The sequence below is a fragment of the Buteo buteo genome, chromosome 20 (assembly GCF_964188355.1).
Source record: "Buteo buteo chromosome 20, bButBut1.hap1.1, whole genome shotgun sequence".
NCBI lineage: Eukaryota > Metazoa > Chordata > Aves > Accipitriformes > Accipitridae > Buteo > Buteo buteo.
In genome coordinates, this window is record NC_134190.1 from 10334087 (window position 1) to 10349042 (window position 14956).

Consider the following 14956-nt stretch of genomic DNA (forward strand, 5'->3'; position numbering starts at 1 on the left):
AAGACCCAAGTGCTCAACTTACATAATGCCACAGCATTTTACTGTACTCCATTAGTAGCCCGTTTTTACAAGTGAGAAGAGTAGGACAATAGCAAATCAGCTCATTCACTCAAGATTAAAGAGATCTTATCTGGTGGGGTTTTTTGGTGGTTTTTTTTTTTTTTAATCTTCTTTTAATCTCTTATTATTCAATAAAAGAACTCAGGATTCAATTTATGCATTTTACTTAACAGAAGCAATCAGGGATGAAGCACGTTCTCATTTCCTCCTCCTGTACATCTTCATTTCCAGAAGACGAAGAACTTCCCACTTTACCAACATACTTACAGAAAAACTAAGAAGTCTACAACCAATCTTAAAAAGTATCAAGAACAAAGGAGGGAGGAGGTGGTTTTATTTTTGTCGAGTTTGTTGTCTGTTTGGGGTTTTTTTAATTGCTAAAATGAAATGCCAACTTTCAAGGATAAGGCAGAAAAACCACCTTTAGTAACATTGCTCTGAAAGATACATACCAATGTGTACTTGAAAATGAAGTCATCTGTAGATATTACACCCGCTAGAATATGACTTTTGACAGGTCATCTTTTGTAGTGTTGCACACTCAAACAAGAAGTCTCATTCTACAGGCAAAATCCCATTCAGAAAAAGTCAGAAAACCACTCGGGTCAAATATTCATATCAAGTCTGGTTACTTTATTTTTCCATCTGTGCAGTCAGTCAAAAGAACAGTTAACGATGAAAACAGACAACCACAGAAGCTTTAGGTACAGTATTGTAACACTGAAGAAGCAAATGACCACATTGAACACATTCTTTATGCTGGTCATTTCCAAACAAAACAGAAGTCCATACACAGGTCTAGTTCAGTGTAAAACCTGATATTAAGCAGCAAGTTGCTCACAAATCGCAGCACAGTATATGGCATTTACTGCAAATAGCTACAGCAGCAGTGCTTAGTGGATGAACTGCATAGAATTAGCCTCATAGGCAAAATTAAATCACCACGATAACAACCTTAGTGGCTCCCTAAGAGGTCTGAGTTATGCAATTCAGCATGAACAAAATTGTTTACACCACTCAATTTTTAGAAATAGCTTTTGTATTTTTTCCACCAGTCTACACTGTGTTTGTTCCAGCCCTCATTGCAGTTAACTGTTTTCAATTAACTGTCACATACAACATAGGTAATTACTGCTTATTCAAAGTTACACAGCCCCTGCAACGAAGGTGATATGACTATATTTAAAGTAAGAACCCAAAATACATTCAAGAGAATGGCTGCAACAATAAGGCAATAAACAGTTTTAAAAATAGATCCTATTAAACAAGACCAGCTGTGTAACCTGTTGCCTTCATAAGGTTTCAGACTTGAATGGGTCAATTCAAAGTTAAGTGCTTACCCACCAGTAACATTTCAGAAGTACATTGGTAAAAATATTCAAAGACATGAGTATATTGGACTGCCAGCAATCACAACCCAGGTCTTATCACAAGTACGCTTTCACACATACAGCTTCGCTTTTACAGGTTTGCATGAAGAGCCCTGTACAAAGATTTTACTACAGACTCCTTCAGGAAAAATTATGCATTGACAGAAGACATCAGCATTCCCAAACTCTTCTGAACCACATAATATAAACCTTTGACCTGCTACTAATAAGGTCATTAAAGTTATACACTAGGCAGACAGCCCTATTGGCAGCTATGTCAAAGCAACATTAAAAAAATAGCATCAGCTGTTTAAAAAAAAAAAAGAGAGACTGAAAATTACTTTGGGGAGTGAAATGTACACCTACATACAGCAAGGAAGGGAGAAGGAAGTTGTTTGGCTAGAGCAGACGAGCTACCCAGAGGTTCCACGTCCATCTTATTGCATATTTGATCAGCGTCAGCACTCAAACCCACATGGGTTTTTTCCTTCATTATCTTGCTCCAGAGTCTTGATTCTTGCACCTTTAGAACTACACTGACTAGCTATGTATATTGCTGTAACTTCACATTTCTTCACAGCTACTAGAAGCAGAGACTGAGTTAACAGTTACTTAGTAACAGGGATACTACAAGCATCAGCCTTTTGACATCTTCTGTGTGCTAAAGTCTAGGTAAAAGTGGAGTGCAGCGAGTGTCAATATCCTACGTCAGTACAAAAAAAATTTACTTGTAAGCCTATATTAGCAAAGCTCAAGAGAAAGATGCTAAAGGTGTTTAAGGAAAATGTATCAGTACTTGGTTAGCACTGCTAAACTGAAAGTCTCATCATGTGAAGAGACATACAGACACAATATTTTGTGACACTAAGTTGTGCAAGGCAAACAACTGAAAGCAGCAGGGAATAGAATCTGATTGCTTTTGCTCAGTTTGAATAAATGGAATTTTACTAATTAAAAAAACCCAAAACATTATTAGACATTCCCTTGCCAGCAGACAGGCTAGAGGAAGGAGACTATCAGTATTTCTACGTGTGTTTAAAGGATATGTGCATCGCACTGCCTAATCATGCTTGAAAATGTAACCCTGTAATACAAAGCATGCTTATACATACATGCTAGTAAACAAAACAAAGACTTTTGGACTCCAAAGGAAGGTCAGGTCTGATCTTATATATTTTAATACTGAAACATCCAAATCATTTTAGGAAGTGAACGCTCTCATTAGCTTTTGAACAGTATTCACAGATGACAAATTAAAACATAAAGGTGCTAAAAGAGTGCTCTCTTCCCAGACGTAAGACTACTTGATGAGAAAGCTAAATGTTGCTGCTTTTAGCCATATAATTGAACCAAACCACAAGTTTGGAAGTCATAGGTTTAAACTTCTTAACAGCTGAAAGTAGAAGACCAATTTTGTAGTCCTGTTTAACTTTTTATACAGGGAACAATGATCCAAACACCACCACATATCCAAGGTTTGAGAGAAAACTGAAACTGTTCATGACAAGACCTGTTGGTAGCTCTCTCTCATACACACATAAGAGGTGGTACACACACGTTCCTCCTCTTTCCAAAGATCTTACGCATCAATCTTCAGAGTTGCTAGGTAAACAGAAGTGGAGCTCTCCATTCTGACGTGCAATGTCAAAACAGCTGTATAACTCATTCTCAAAGAAAACAGGAGCAACTGCTTATTACTGGTAAAAATCAGTAAGTCCTCCAGCAAACACGAGGTACCAAATTGATTACTGTAACACTATCAAAGCGTTACAGTGACGTCTACCAAATTGGTCAGAATGCCTTAACTGGTTCCAAGAAAGAAGTTATGTCAGGTACCATATAACTGATGTAAAGGTGTACAAAGCGAACTAGAGATGTGCTTAGTATCCAAAAACCAAGGATGACACTTCAGAATACTAAACAGTGAGTACATAACCTAGGCACCTTGCCCTCTCCAACACAAGTTGGACTTAGAGTAAAAGGTTCAGGAAAAACATACAGAAACCTAGCAGGACAGTTTAACCTATAACCCTCCTTACGCCAAACCCAAGAACACAGGTCTTACCATCCAATTCCTTTTTTTGCCCCCTTTTTTTAAAAAAGGAGATAATAAAAACCTGCAAATCATGTGCATCTAATATTGATTTTTCATATTTCACTTATACTTTTTATATATATAAGAACATAACTAAAATCTCACTTTAGAATACTTTCTAAAGCAGGATATTCTTTCAACCATTTTTCAAGTTCATGTGCATTCTCAAGGTTGAAGAAAAAAATAGATATTCATATATAGCTAAGGAAATAAAACTCAATTTCACTATATGTAGTTACAGTGCTGAAAAGAAAAAATAATTTAGAAACCATTTCAAGTCTGAAATGTTTACTATGCTCAGACTAATGCAAAGGCTAAGCCTGTGGTCCAGGACCTGTTTTTAATCTGTGTGCAGAGGTAAGAGCTACAGCAGCTCAACATTTTTCTGATGGATATTTCTCTCCACCCCTCCTTTCTTCCAGTATTCTATGACTAGCTGCTGAAGCTCTCACTGAACCTCTATCGAAGTAGCATACATTGGTAGTTCAGAAGTAAAGGTCCACAGGTATTAATATTACCTCTTAAGTCAGTTTTTCAGCAAGATCAAACCACTGAATGACACAGTGCAGAGGTGCTTAACCATTCATAGTTAGTCAGAAGTTCAACGGAGTACTTTAAGTTGTCTCTTCTGCAGCTGCCCTTCGCTGTCGAGCAGATTTCTGTCTACCTCTCTGAGGCGAGGGTGGAGTCTCCTGTTCAGCTTCAGTCTCTGAAGGCTCATTGTCTCCCTGTTGGGACCCAGTATCACCTATCAATTCTCTCAGGAATTTGAATTTAGACAAAAACAATTGCCAGACCACGTACCAGCCTGCAGGAGAAAGAAGAAAGGTACTGCTTAGTTACTTCATTCAAATTGATAGTCAGCTCTCAGGCAAAGATAGCAGAAAAGTAAGAACAAATTTTAACAACTCCCATCCTCTAACTGCCAACTCTCAACCCCAACACCCCTCCACAGCACACCCACTCCTTTCTACAGTCCTGTAAATACCAATTCAACTTGATAAAGTTTGTCTTCATCCAGAAGCAAACATTTAAGCTACAGGCAAGGACCTACACATTCTGAATTGTACTGCCATAGGAAGCAGTAAGTGGGTGATCCCATTGCACAGATAAAGGTCTTAGCTGTCAGGAGAAAACAAATTTCTGTGGTTATACCAAAACAAGGACTCAGGATTCATTACACAGGCCCTGTAAAAAGGTAGCACTAGAGTTTCTACCCTCACTCAGCAAACACACCATTCTGAAAATCACATTTTAAAAGCTGCATTACATAATCACTATTAAGCACACTTGTGGAGATCTTAAAATTAATACCATGTTTTATAATAAATCCTATTTTGAAATGCACAAGGTCTCCCTTATATGCACTAAAAGACCAACCACATCCCCCAAATTCAAAGTGTTTCCTCACCATGCACAAATGCCATTAAAGTAAAATTAACATTCTCTGGTAAATTTCTGTTCTGCTCCACTGCTAAAATGCTCTGGGTCCAAAAACTATGCAACTAATGAGCTGAGATGGTCACACTTCTAGAATCTCTCTTGAAGAATATTTAAGATCCAGCTTCTCCTCTCTCTTGTATAAGGGTTTCTACAACAGGTAGCCAAGAAACTTAAAGCAGGTACAAATATATCTAAACATAAACCAAAGTCTCCCTTTTAAAAGGCATCCCTTATCTAAGCATTTAGGTCAAGAAAGACTGGAGTTTTACCCAGCTGAGAACTAGTGATATCGCTTTCCCTCTAGCTAACCAAATTTCATCATCCGTAGAACAGGAACGTAACATCTGTGAAATACACAGTGAAGTAGCATAAAATTTAAACAGCTATTTGAAAACATATGCTATATAAGAATCATTTGCAACACCAAAAACCATCTGTCTGGCACAGACCTATAAATTAATACTCCCATTCTCTGTTCAGAAGGTCTTGCTAGCTTTCTAGCCTATACTGCTGACCTATGCAAATATTAAGAGCCCTATATTACAGAGCTAGGGAAACCCATCCTCCCAATTACACAGCTGTCAGCAGAAACAAACTTCTGAGCGTGGACAACAGGGGCATATTAGGGAAGGGGAAGAAAGCCTAGTAAGTGGCACTTATGTAACCACAGCATGACTGTGTTTCTTCCTCTCCTGTAACCAGAGTCATGCCAATACGAGAAGGCCATTACTTAGGACACAACAACATCCCACCCTTCCTCTCCCTCCTGGAATACTTTTCACATCCTGCAGACTTTTAATTTCCATTAACTTCTTGGCTGCTGAGGAGAGTTGGAGGAAAGCTTTTATATGACAACCTTTTATGATCTAAATTAATTCCTAAAGCCTACACCTAGTATTTCCTTTTCCATTAATACCTAAACCTTTAAATGACTTGTGATTAAATTGAATTTGATGTCCCACAAATGCACTAAGTGCCCACACACCTAGAAAAAACCTCAATGGCAGATGTCTGGTTTTGGCATCTTTTTTCTTTCAGATCTAGAAGTAAAAATTGAAAAAGCAGCTTTCTGAAAGTTGTTTCTATTGAGGGGTATTTCAGGTCTCTGGGACCTTCAATGCTTTGTGCATTCTGAAGACCAGAAGACAATCCATTCTTCTCATGGGCCTAAGCACCATTAGAAGTAATCAAATTTCCAGAAGCCTAGCTAATGTCTAGTCCACGTGGGAAAAAAAGGCATAAAATATTCCAAGTGAATATAGGACACTTGCAAGAAAGGGACACCTAAGCAAAATATTACAAGTCATTCAAAAATGTGTTCAACTCCCCAATTTGTTGACAGAAACAAAATTTGAGACACTAGACTTAGAAGTACATGAAAAGCATGTGGTACCTTCTACTAAATCCACTTAAGCATACGTGTGGGGGGAGAAACTCTCAGCCACAAATTGTTTGGTTGGGGTTTTTTTAATTATTTGTTTGGTTGTTTAAAGTCCTACCTAAAATACCTGCAAAGTGAATTACCGCAAAAGAGACACATGACTTCCAGAGAGTACCACGGAACGGGGAGGGGGAAGGAAGACCCAAAAATATTCAAGGTCTTCCCAAAAGAGTTATAAGGCACTTTACAGCATGACTTGAGTATATTTGGTATAAATAACCCATTAAGGGAGGTATTTTAAGTCATGCTAGATAAAGCAGACCACATTCTTCCTCTGTCACTACAAACAGGCCATTTAACATGCAGAATTACTGGGGGATGGAGAGGGAGAAATACTAAAGAACATTCACATTTCATTCTTGGATGCTCTCAAGAAAAGCAGCATTAACTTTTTTCCATGTTTTGTTTGAGTTAGAACACAATGGTCTGAGTATCCAAAATACCAAGTACCATAAACAGACTTTAGAGCTCTCCAGCTCTGGACTACAAACAAGACAGTGTAAATAATCAGCCAACAAGACTGGTTATAGCCAACAAACAACCAGACCAGTGATAATAGCCAGGTGAAATGAACTACGATGCAGTGGATTGAAAAGAAAATTAGAACAGGCTTAGCCAATAATAGTGGGAGGAAAGCCAGGCTTGAAAACTAGAGTTTCAAAACCTCAGAAGATGTCCCAGCCTGTAGCAAAGAGATTTAGGTGTAAGGTAATTGAGTAGAAAGATTTCTTTCTTTCACTTGCTCTAGTTACAGTGCCAGCTTGGATGGAAAGTTAAAAAAAAAAAAATCCCCGAAACAAACACACTTGTCTGAATCAAGTTAAGGCTGCCTCTTCAGCTGAGACTCCCTGTCACCTCACGATTACTAAACAAGTAAAAATTCCCTTGGAAATAACCAGAGTACTAAAGAACAAGTTATTCTGGGTAAGAGAAACTCTCTCCAAAACCAATATCAACTAAATACGCCATTAAACAAAACCATACACACAAAGCCTGGAGGCAAATTCACAGTACTGAGTTACTTCTGAATCAGAAGACAATGCATTTTCTATTTATTTCTCAGCCTCTTAAGAACACTGCAAAGTGGTAACACCCAACATCATGCCATACTGAAGAACTGTAAGTTATGTAATACTGTATTTTTAAAAAGAAAATAATTGTAAGGTAATTTAAAATATACAAAGAGGGAAAATGGGCATTTCCATGCATTCTTGTCTTTATGCAGCTCCGTTTAGCTTCGCAGCTCTTTTGCTGTAGAGCTCTCCCTGGTCAGGTAACTGACACCACCAGTTTGTATCTCATATGCCTCCACTTTGTTCAGGTAAGCTGCTCTCAAAGAAGTCCTACTGGTTTAACTTCACCACACACAACATATTTGATTTGAATCAGTCTTCCAGTGCTTGCTTTATTTTCTTCAGCCATTTGATTTACCTTTTCCTCATCCTTAACTTGATTGAACCTGTGGAAGTCAAACAGCATACCCACAATGTATCTGCAGCAAACAAGCAGCGACAACATGCAGACTATAATATTTCTACATTAATTGGTGAAAGAAGTTGCCTGTCAAAGGAGTAAGCCAGGTCCAACAGTACAACATCACAATGCAAAGCAAGGGCTCCAGCTCTTGGTGTAGCAGATACCTGAATCCAGAGAAAGTCAGGAAATCTTGTCTACCACAAACAGACAGTATTTAGCATTTAGGCAAAATATCAGGTCTCAGTCCTGCAGAGTTTAGTATTCACTAAAAGCTGGGAGCCAATGTCTCACTTAAAATGCCACAGTCAGGTGCCATCCAGAAACGTTTAAGCCACATTTGGCATTGTGCTATCAGTACGTCAACCCCTCTTATAAATCATGATGCAACGTGTTTGTGAAGATGGGACCATGCGTCAAAGCCTCTTTTACTGACTCATATATAGATGTATGTAACATCTGTGCTGTATCAGGATGTTAAACAGATTTTATGATTTGACTATGCTTCACTAAAGCTACCTTTACTGTTACTTCCCACACCTACTCCTAGTTCTTTGTAAAGGGGAAAGAAACAAAGTGATCTGACTACAATGTTACTCCTCAAAAGGTGAGGGGTACAAGTCTCAGGATCATGTATTTCATTCACCTTATACTGGCCTGTACGCAAAAGCTAACGGAGGGTTTTCTTTATTGGAGCATATTTTCCTCTTCCATTTGAAACAGGAAGAGCCAACAAAACAAAAAAATCCAGGGCTATTATGGAGTGCTGGGGTAAAGCAATCTGATTTTTGTTACGTGAAATACAAATAAAACCAAGAAAGGAAGGAAGGTGATGCGGTAACAACACAAGACAGAGTCTGAAGATCTGGCTTCTACATCTGACCCTGCTATGGGGCTTCCTGTGCAGTCTTGCAAGATCGTTCTACCTCTGTGCCCCTACTGATTTGAAAATAGGATGCAAGATCGTTCTACCTCTGTGTCCCTACTGATTTGAAAATAGAATGCTATTACTCCAGCACATGAAGACTAATTTAGAACTGGGGTATCACCAAGGTGAATGTTGCCTGTATTCAAATGCTGAAGTGTCCATCACAGAAAATCTTAAGCAGCTACAGCTGAAAAAAAGGAGCACAGAGCTCTAGATGCTACCATGAGATTTGGGAGAACAGGGTTCTACTCTGAGCTCTGCGTCAGATGTCTTCTGTGACCATAGACAAGTCACTTTAATGCTGCACCATTTTTAAGATATAGATAATATACTGCCCTAGTGCACAGCTTTGCTATGGAGAAGATCAGACTGAAGGAAGCATACACTACTCTGATATTGGAATAACAGAAGACATCAGGTGACACGGTGCTTGGTTCTGCACAGCTCCTTAGACCTGGTCCCGTTTAAAACAACACTCTACCACATGCTGCTTGCTGACTGATCACAAGGAAACTTGCTCTCTTTCGACCTCCCATTTGTAACAGTTTCAAAACTCAGCTTAAAATTAAAGGGTATTTTCTCTTTATTGCTGGTCTAATCAAGCATGGCTTTTCTCATCTTTTGAAGTATTTTACAATATTCACTTATTTAAGACAGTTACAAAACTGTTTAAACAAAGCATTAAAGAAAAGTTATTCAGGTAGAGTTAGGGCTCAAACGTTCTCCTATCTGCAACTAAATTCAGACTTGTGAAGGAAACCACACATTTGTTTTGGCACTTTGAGTTACATGATTTTTGTTTTAAGGTCATGTCTCTCAAACCACATCTCATTAGCCTCTCTTGCCAAATGAGATGAATGCTTCCATCTGTTCCACTGAAGGCACTTCCGCAATTTCACATGGCTCCATGCATTTCTACATGGGGAAAATAAAACAAATACACAGAGATAAGCAGTACCAGAGTTCACCTTGGGTGGTACTTTATCTTATCCTATATCCTTGACTATGCATAAGTTCCTCCCATCTGCAGAGGAACATGGAAGCAGCAGTGAGATCACCAGAGAGAAACCAGAGAAAGGAAATTAGAAAAGGTGAGAATAAAAAAAAAAAGTGGAAGAAAGTTACCTTAGTCCCACTTTTAAAAGATCAACTGAAAAATTGCTATGTTTACAGTCCCTCAATGGTTTCTATGTCAGATGTGATCAGTTTACAAATAGAGATGTTGCTAGCTGCAAGACTTCCGTGCTTCTTAACAAATTCAGATTAACATTGAAAGTACCAGTTGCAAGCATCCAGAAATGTTTAAAAGAAAAAGAAATCAGGTCATTTATTCAAAGTACTTTTATAGACATAGATGCCTAATTCAGGCATAAACATTTGCTTTTCACATGTCTGAAGAACTGGTCCAAATAACTTCTGATAGTTTGTGCTTTGAATTTTGTCTTTTCACTTTAGAAAAATGATAAAATTAATCCCCCCCCCAATGATTTGATAGCACTTATCACATCATATTTGTGATAAGCAGCAGAAATCCACATGATCCTAGGATGTCTCCTGGATATTTAAGTATTGTTCTCTGCAAGCATTCACACCATGAGTCTTTATAAGCCACTCAAAATCCAAGTTACAGCTATTTAGGCTCTTGACCCTTTAAGTCCTTTTCACAAGGCTGTTTCAATACCTCTCCTCAGATGGCTGTAAAATATTCTTATCATCAGATCAAGCTTACTCAAGATTATATCCAGTCATTCTTGTGTCAGATTTGTCCATTAATTTGTATGTCTCACTGGCTGGCATTTACTCATATCCTGTCATACACAGCACTCAGTCTCCCTGGGAGTCCAACAGGCTGTAAAGAATAGAGACATATAGCTAATACGGTGCTTAAGAAACTGCCCGTCACTGGCACAGATCAGCAATTAAATTGGAAGTAGCCTGTACTCAGTTTTTCTAGTAGTGGTCTTGACATTGTTTTCCTTGAATATTTTCCATTAATAATCATGGCACGAGAACTAGAAGTGTACCAATATTAATCAATAAATGCTGTATGATGGAAAAAATCATTACCAATACTGTAAATCATTATCAAATCCTATTGAGTCACTTCTAACATGGTAACAGTTCAACTCACCCCTAAAAAAACAATGAACGTGTCAGCTTCCTGTGTTCAGTACTTTTTAAATCTAGGTGACTTTTAGCAATCATTTTATAAGCTCTGATACTGTTGAAAATAAAATACAATGAAGGAGTCAAAGGAAAGTATTTGCTGAATGCAAGTCGAATGTGTAATACAGAACTCCAAACTGCTAAGTAGTTATAAGCCACTTAAAAATAAAGCCATTTATTAATTACTTTTGATCTCTTTAAGCAAGAAAGCACTAGAGAGGTGTTTAAGGTAGCAGGCAAAGTTAAAGAGATCCTTAGCATTTCAATTCCATTTGTCACATACTGAGAAAAGCAGAAAGGTCTGGAGAAAATGATCCTCGTTTCCGATTTTGAATGGCATGTTGTCAAATCATTTTAATCTTTCAGGAAGAGAATAAGCAAAGATCTTATATGCATACTCTGAAAACATAAAGACCCTAGCAAGTACCACGTTTCATCTTCTAAAAGATTAAAAGTGGCCAGACAACACTTAATGAGCATATAGAAACTTGAATAAATATCCACTTAGGTCACGATTTAGTAGTCTGTAACAACGGACAGTACAGGACATGCAGGAAGAGATCACAAGACCAGGGAAAGCATACAAGGTGCACCCTCATATACCCTTACAGTTCTAGTTACCTGAATTTCAGAAGTCTCCTTACCCGAGTATTAGTACTCTGGCTTAAAGATGCTGACCTTTCTTCCATGAGCTTTAAATGATAAAAGTTTCAGAACCCAAAATATTCTTTGTTAATGAGCTTGCCATTTATTTCTCCATTGTGTAAAAGAAATTTTTTTTGTTTTGAGCCTGTTGCTTGATCATTTAACTTTATGCACTCCAGTTCCTCTGTAATGATGCAATTTCACAACCACTCCCAGTTCACCTTTTTCATTCTACTCAGTTTTATAACCATCACCCTTCCTCCAGTCATCTATTTTCCAGGCTAGACAGATCTAACCTGTTTAGAGTTTTTTCATGCAAAAATCATTACATAGCTCTCACCATCCTATTTCTTTAAAAAGAAACTAGGATTTTTTTTTTTTTTTAAATAAGGTAATACACTTTAACAAGAAAATACACTGAGACACAAGGACATGGTAGATTCCTGTAGCAATATAATGACATTTTCTATTTTATTTTAAACTTGTAATGTTTGATTTGCCTATGTGCTTGCTACACAGCATTAAACAGATATTTTGAAGAAATGCTTGCAATTACTTCAGCTAATCCTTTCTTTGGGATACTAACAGCTCAGTTTGAAGCCATTATATTTCCTCACATAAATTATGCATGAATACATTTCACACTTTATGTGCATTACTCCATACATGTTAATACTGGATTTCACCTCCCATTTTACCATCCAGTCCCTTCATATTGCAAAATCTTTTCACAATACTTTGCCATTTTGACCACAATTAACAATTTTTTTAAGTATTAAATGTCAGCTGACTTTTCATTTCGCTCCCTTGGTTTTCAAAAATCACTCATAAATCCACCTGGCATTTGCTTTTTATCTCACAAGTCTTTCAGCACAGGCTATGGCGTAGTTTGAGTTTGGTGGTGCTGGTTTTTTTGAGGTAGTTTTTTTTTTAGAGCTCCAAGTTCAGGATATCGATCACAACACAGACACGTACTACACTGCTGATTCCTTCCAAGAACTCCAACAGACCTGCAAGTCGTGCCCCCCATTAAAATAACCCTTCCCTCTGCATCAAAAGAAAGAAAAAAAAGCAAGTCTTGGATGCACCACACAAGAAAAAAGCCTCCTAAGAGCTGCCCTCAATCTATTCTAGCAAACAGATGTCAAAAGCTGAAGGGTACCAGCAGGAAGTCTACTTCTTCCATTCGCTGGCATTTCAGCCCCATGTACAAGCTGCACTGAGTGACTGCTCAGTAGTCCGCTCACTACAAAAGCTGTCAGCTTCAGATTAGTCACCGAATTAAGCTCTGGAAGCATTTCAAGGCTCGAAAACATTCGGAAACAAAGAGAAGAGGGCGCTGTGAACCACACACCCTCCCCCGCCCCCCGCGGCACGGTGCCCTTCCACTTCCTTCGGTCAATCTGAGCAGAGAGGAACCACCAGAGATTGGGAAAACGGGCTGGGGGGGGGGGGGGGCGGGGGGGGCCACCAGCACCGCACCCCGAAGCCAGCCCAGCCCCCCCACACACACCTCCTCGCCCCCCGGCGAGGGGAGCGGGCGGGACTCACCGCACAGCATGAAGAGCAGCACGCAGGCCAGGGTAGCCACGATCACCAGCAAGGTCAGTCCGATGCTCTGCCACATGGCGCCGGCTGACTCCCCTCCCGCCCCCCCGCCACCGCCGGCGAAGGCAGCAGCAGGGGCCCCTCCTCGAAGACGCCTCCCCGCCGCGGCAACCGCTCGGCCGGGCTGAGCCGAGTCCCACCGTCGGCCGTCAGGGCCCCCCTCAGCCCTGCGGGAGGGGCGGCCGGGCCCCTCGGCGGGTCACCCGGCGGCGGGCCGCCTCGGGGCTGAGGTGAGGGCAGAGGCCCGCCGGCGGCTACGGGGAGGAGGAGGAGGAGGAGGAGGAGGCCGCGCCTCGCATCGCTGCCCCCGGGGAAGGGAGGGGAGGAGGCAGCTCCGCGGCCCAGCCGGGAGGGCGAGGCGAGCCGAGGGGACCCGGGCCGAGCCGGCGGCGACACCGGCCCCTTCTCCTCCCGCCGCCTCACAACCCGGCGTGAAAAGCGACGGCGGCGGCGAGCCGGGGCGGGCCTCCGCGCCGACGCAGGGCGGGGCGCGCGGTGCATGCCGGGAGTTGTAGTTCGCCCCCCCTCCTTCCAGCGGCAGCAGCGGGCGGGCGCCCCCGCCAACGGCGACGACAAGTCCCGTCGTGCCCCGCGGCCGCCCACCTCGCGGCGCGAAGCGGCGGCGGCGGCAGCCGTTGCCCCTGGTGCAGGGCCGTGCGCCGCCCCCCCCGGCTCCTCTGGAGAGGCCGTGTGAGGAGGAAGAGGGGAGCGGCCGGTGTGGTAAAAGAGGCCGTGGGTGAAGGCCCGAGCGGAACAGAAAGCCTGTAGGACAGATGAGTTCCCGGGCAGTGATTCAGTAAGGATGGGGCAGCCCGGTCTCCCGTTCCTTTTTCTCCCTCTTGTCATCGCTGCCCTCGCTGCCCCCTGTGTGATGGATCAGGGGACGGCAGGGCTACCAGGCCTTAGCCGAGGCAGCGTTCTTACATCTGTGCCACCCCAGCGTCGTTCACATTCCACATGACTTGGGCTCTTGCCCTCTGTGGACCTTGTAGCTGTACGTAGCCGGCCTTTCCCGCTTAAGAGGAATCTGAGGAAATGATACCTTCCAGGAATCGTGAGATAAGTGTGAGGTAATCTTGATTCTCTTATGGACTTTGCCTTTAGCACCAGAATAAAGTCATAACTTTCCTTTGCTGTGTAAGACACGCTGGTTAGTGTTCCTAAAACTACTGAAAATGTGTGTTTAAATCCACTGCTACAGAGGCCTAATTTGCCATGGCGATGTCACCATTGCAGCGAGATGTCAGAGAAGGCTAATCCAGTTCTCCTTTGTGTTTCTTTTATGGATTATTTAAAAAGCTCCCCTTGTTAGTGAAGCTAAAATTTCTTGCGTTTCCTGCTCATTGAGCATGCCTGATGCCTCCTCCTTTCAAGATACCTGTAAACCAAAATTACCTGCGCATGCAGTCCCTCATTCACATCCTTAAATTTGCTGTCACTTCACCAAGTCGAACCGGAGTTCTCTCTTTCCATTCCTAGCCTTCTCTCCCAACATTCCTGGCCCTGTTCAATACTCTGCCTAACCCACTCAGCATGCCTTTTACAAGTATCATTTAATTTGAAACATGTTTTCTGTCATTTCTCAATAACTTTGTACACTGATATGTCTCCCGATCTTTAAATGTCACTCTAATTCTAGCCTAAAGAGCTGTTACACATACTTAAGCAAGGTTTCTTCTGTATTGCAAACAATCAGCAAACCAGTAACAGTTACTGCAATATTAACT

The 14956-nt window shown here is 41.1% G+C and overlaps 2 protein-coding genes across 2 annotated transcripts in view; one reads left to right on the plus strand and one right to left on the minus strand.

Moving 5' to 3' along the window:
* Nucleotides 1-672: 672 nt before the first annotated feature.
* Nucleotides 673-13673, minus strand: SMIM13 (small integral membrane protein 13). The gene is made up of 2 exons (XM_075052166.1): nucleotides 13173-13673; nucleotides 673-4333 (listed from the first exon to the last, which is right to left on the minus strand). Exons 1-2 carry the CDS (start codon nucleotides 13246-13248, stop codon nucleotides 4140-4142), a joined length of 270 nt encoding a protein of 89 aa, XP_074908267.1. The 5' UTR covers nucleotides 13249-13673; the 3' UTR covers nucleotides 673-4139.
* ELOVL2 (ELOVL fatty acid elongase 2) overlaps nucleotides 13085-14956 on the plus strand; it is a 64185-nt gene continuing 62313 nt past the window's right edge. The window contains exon 1 of the mRNA XM_075052165.1: nucleotides 13085-13225. The gene's annotated coding sequence lies outside the window, so the exon portion shown is untranslated. The remainder of the gene's footprint in view (nucleotides 13226-14956) is intronic.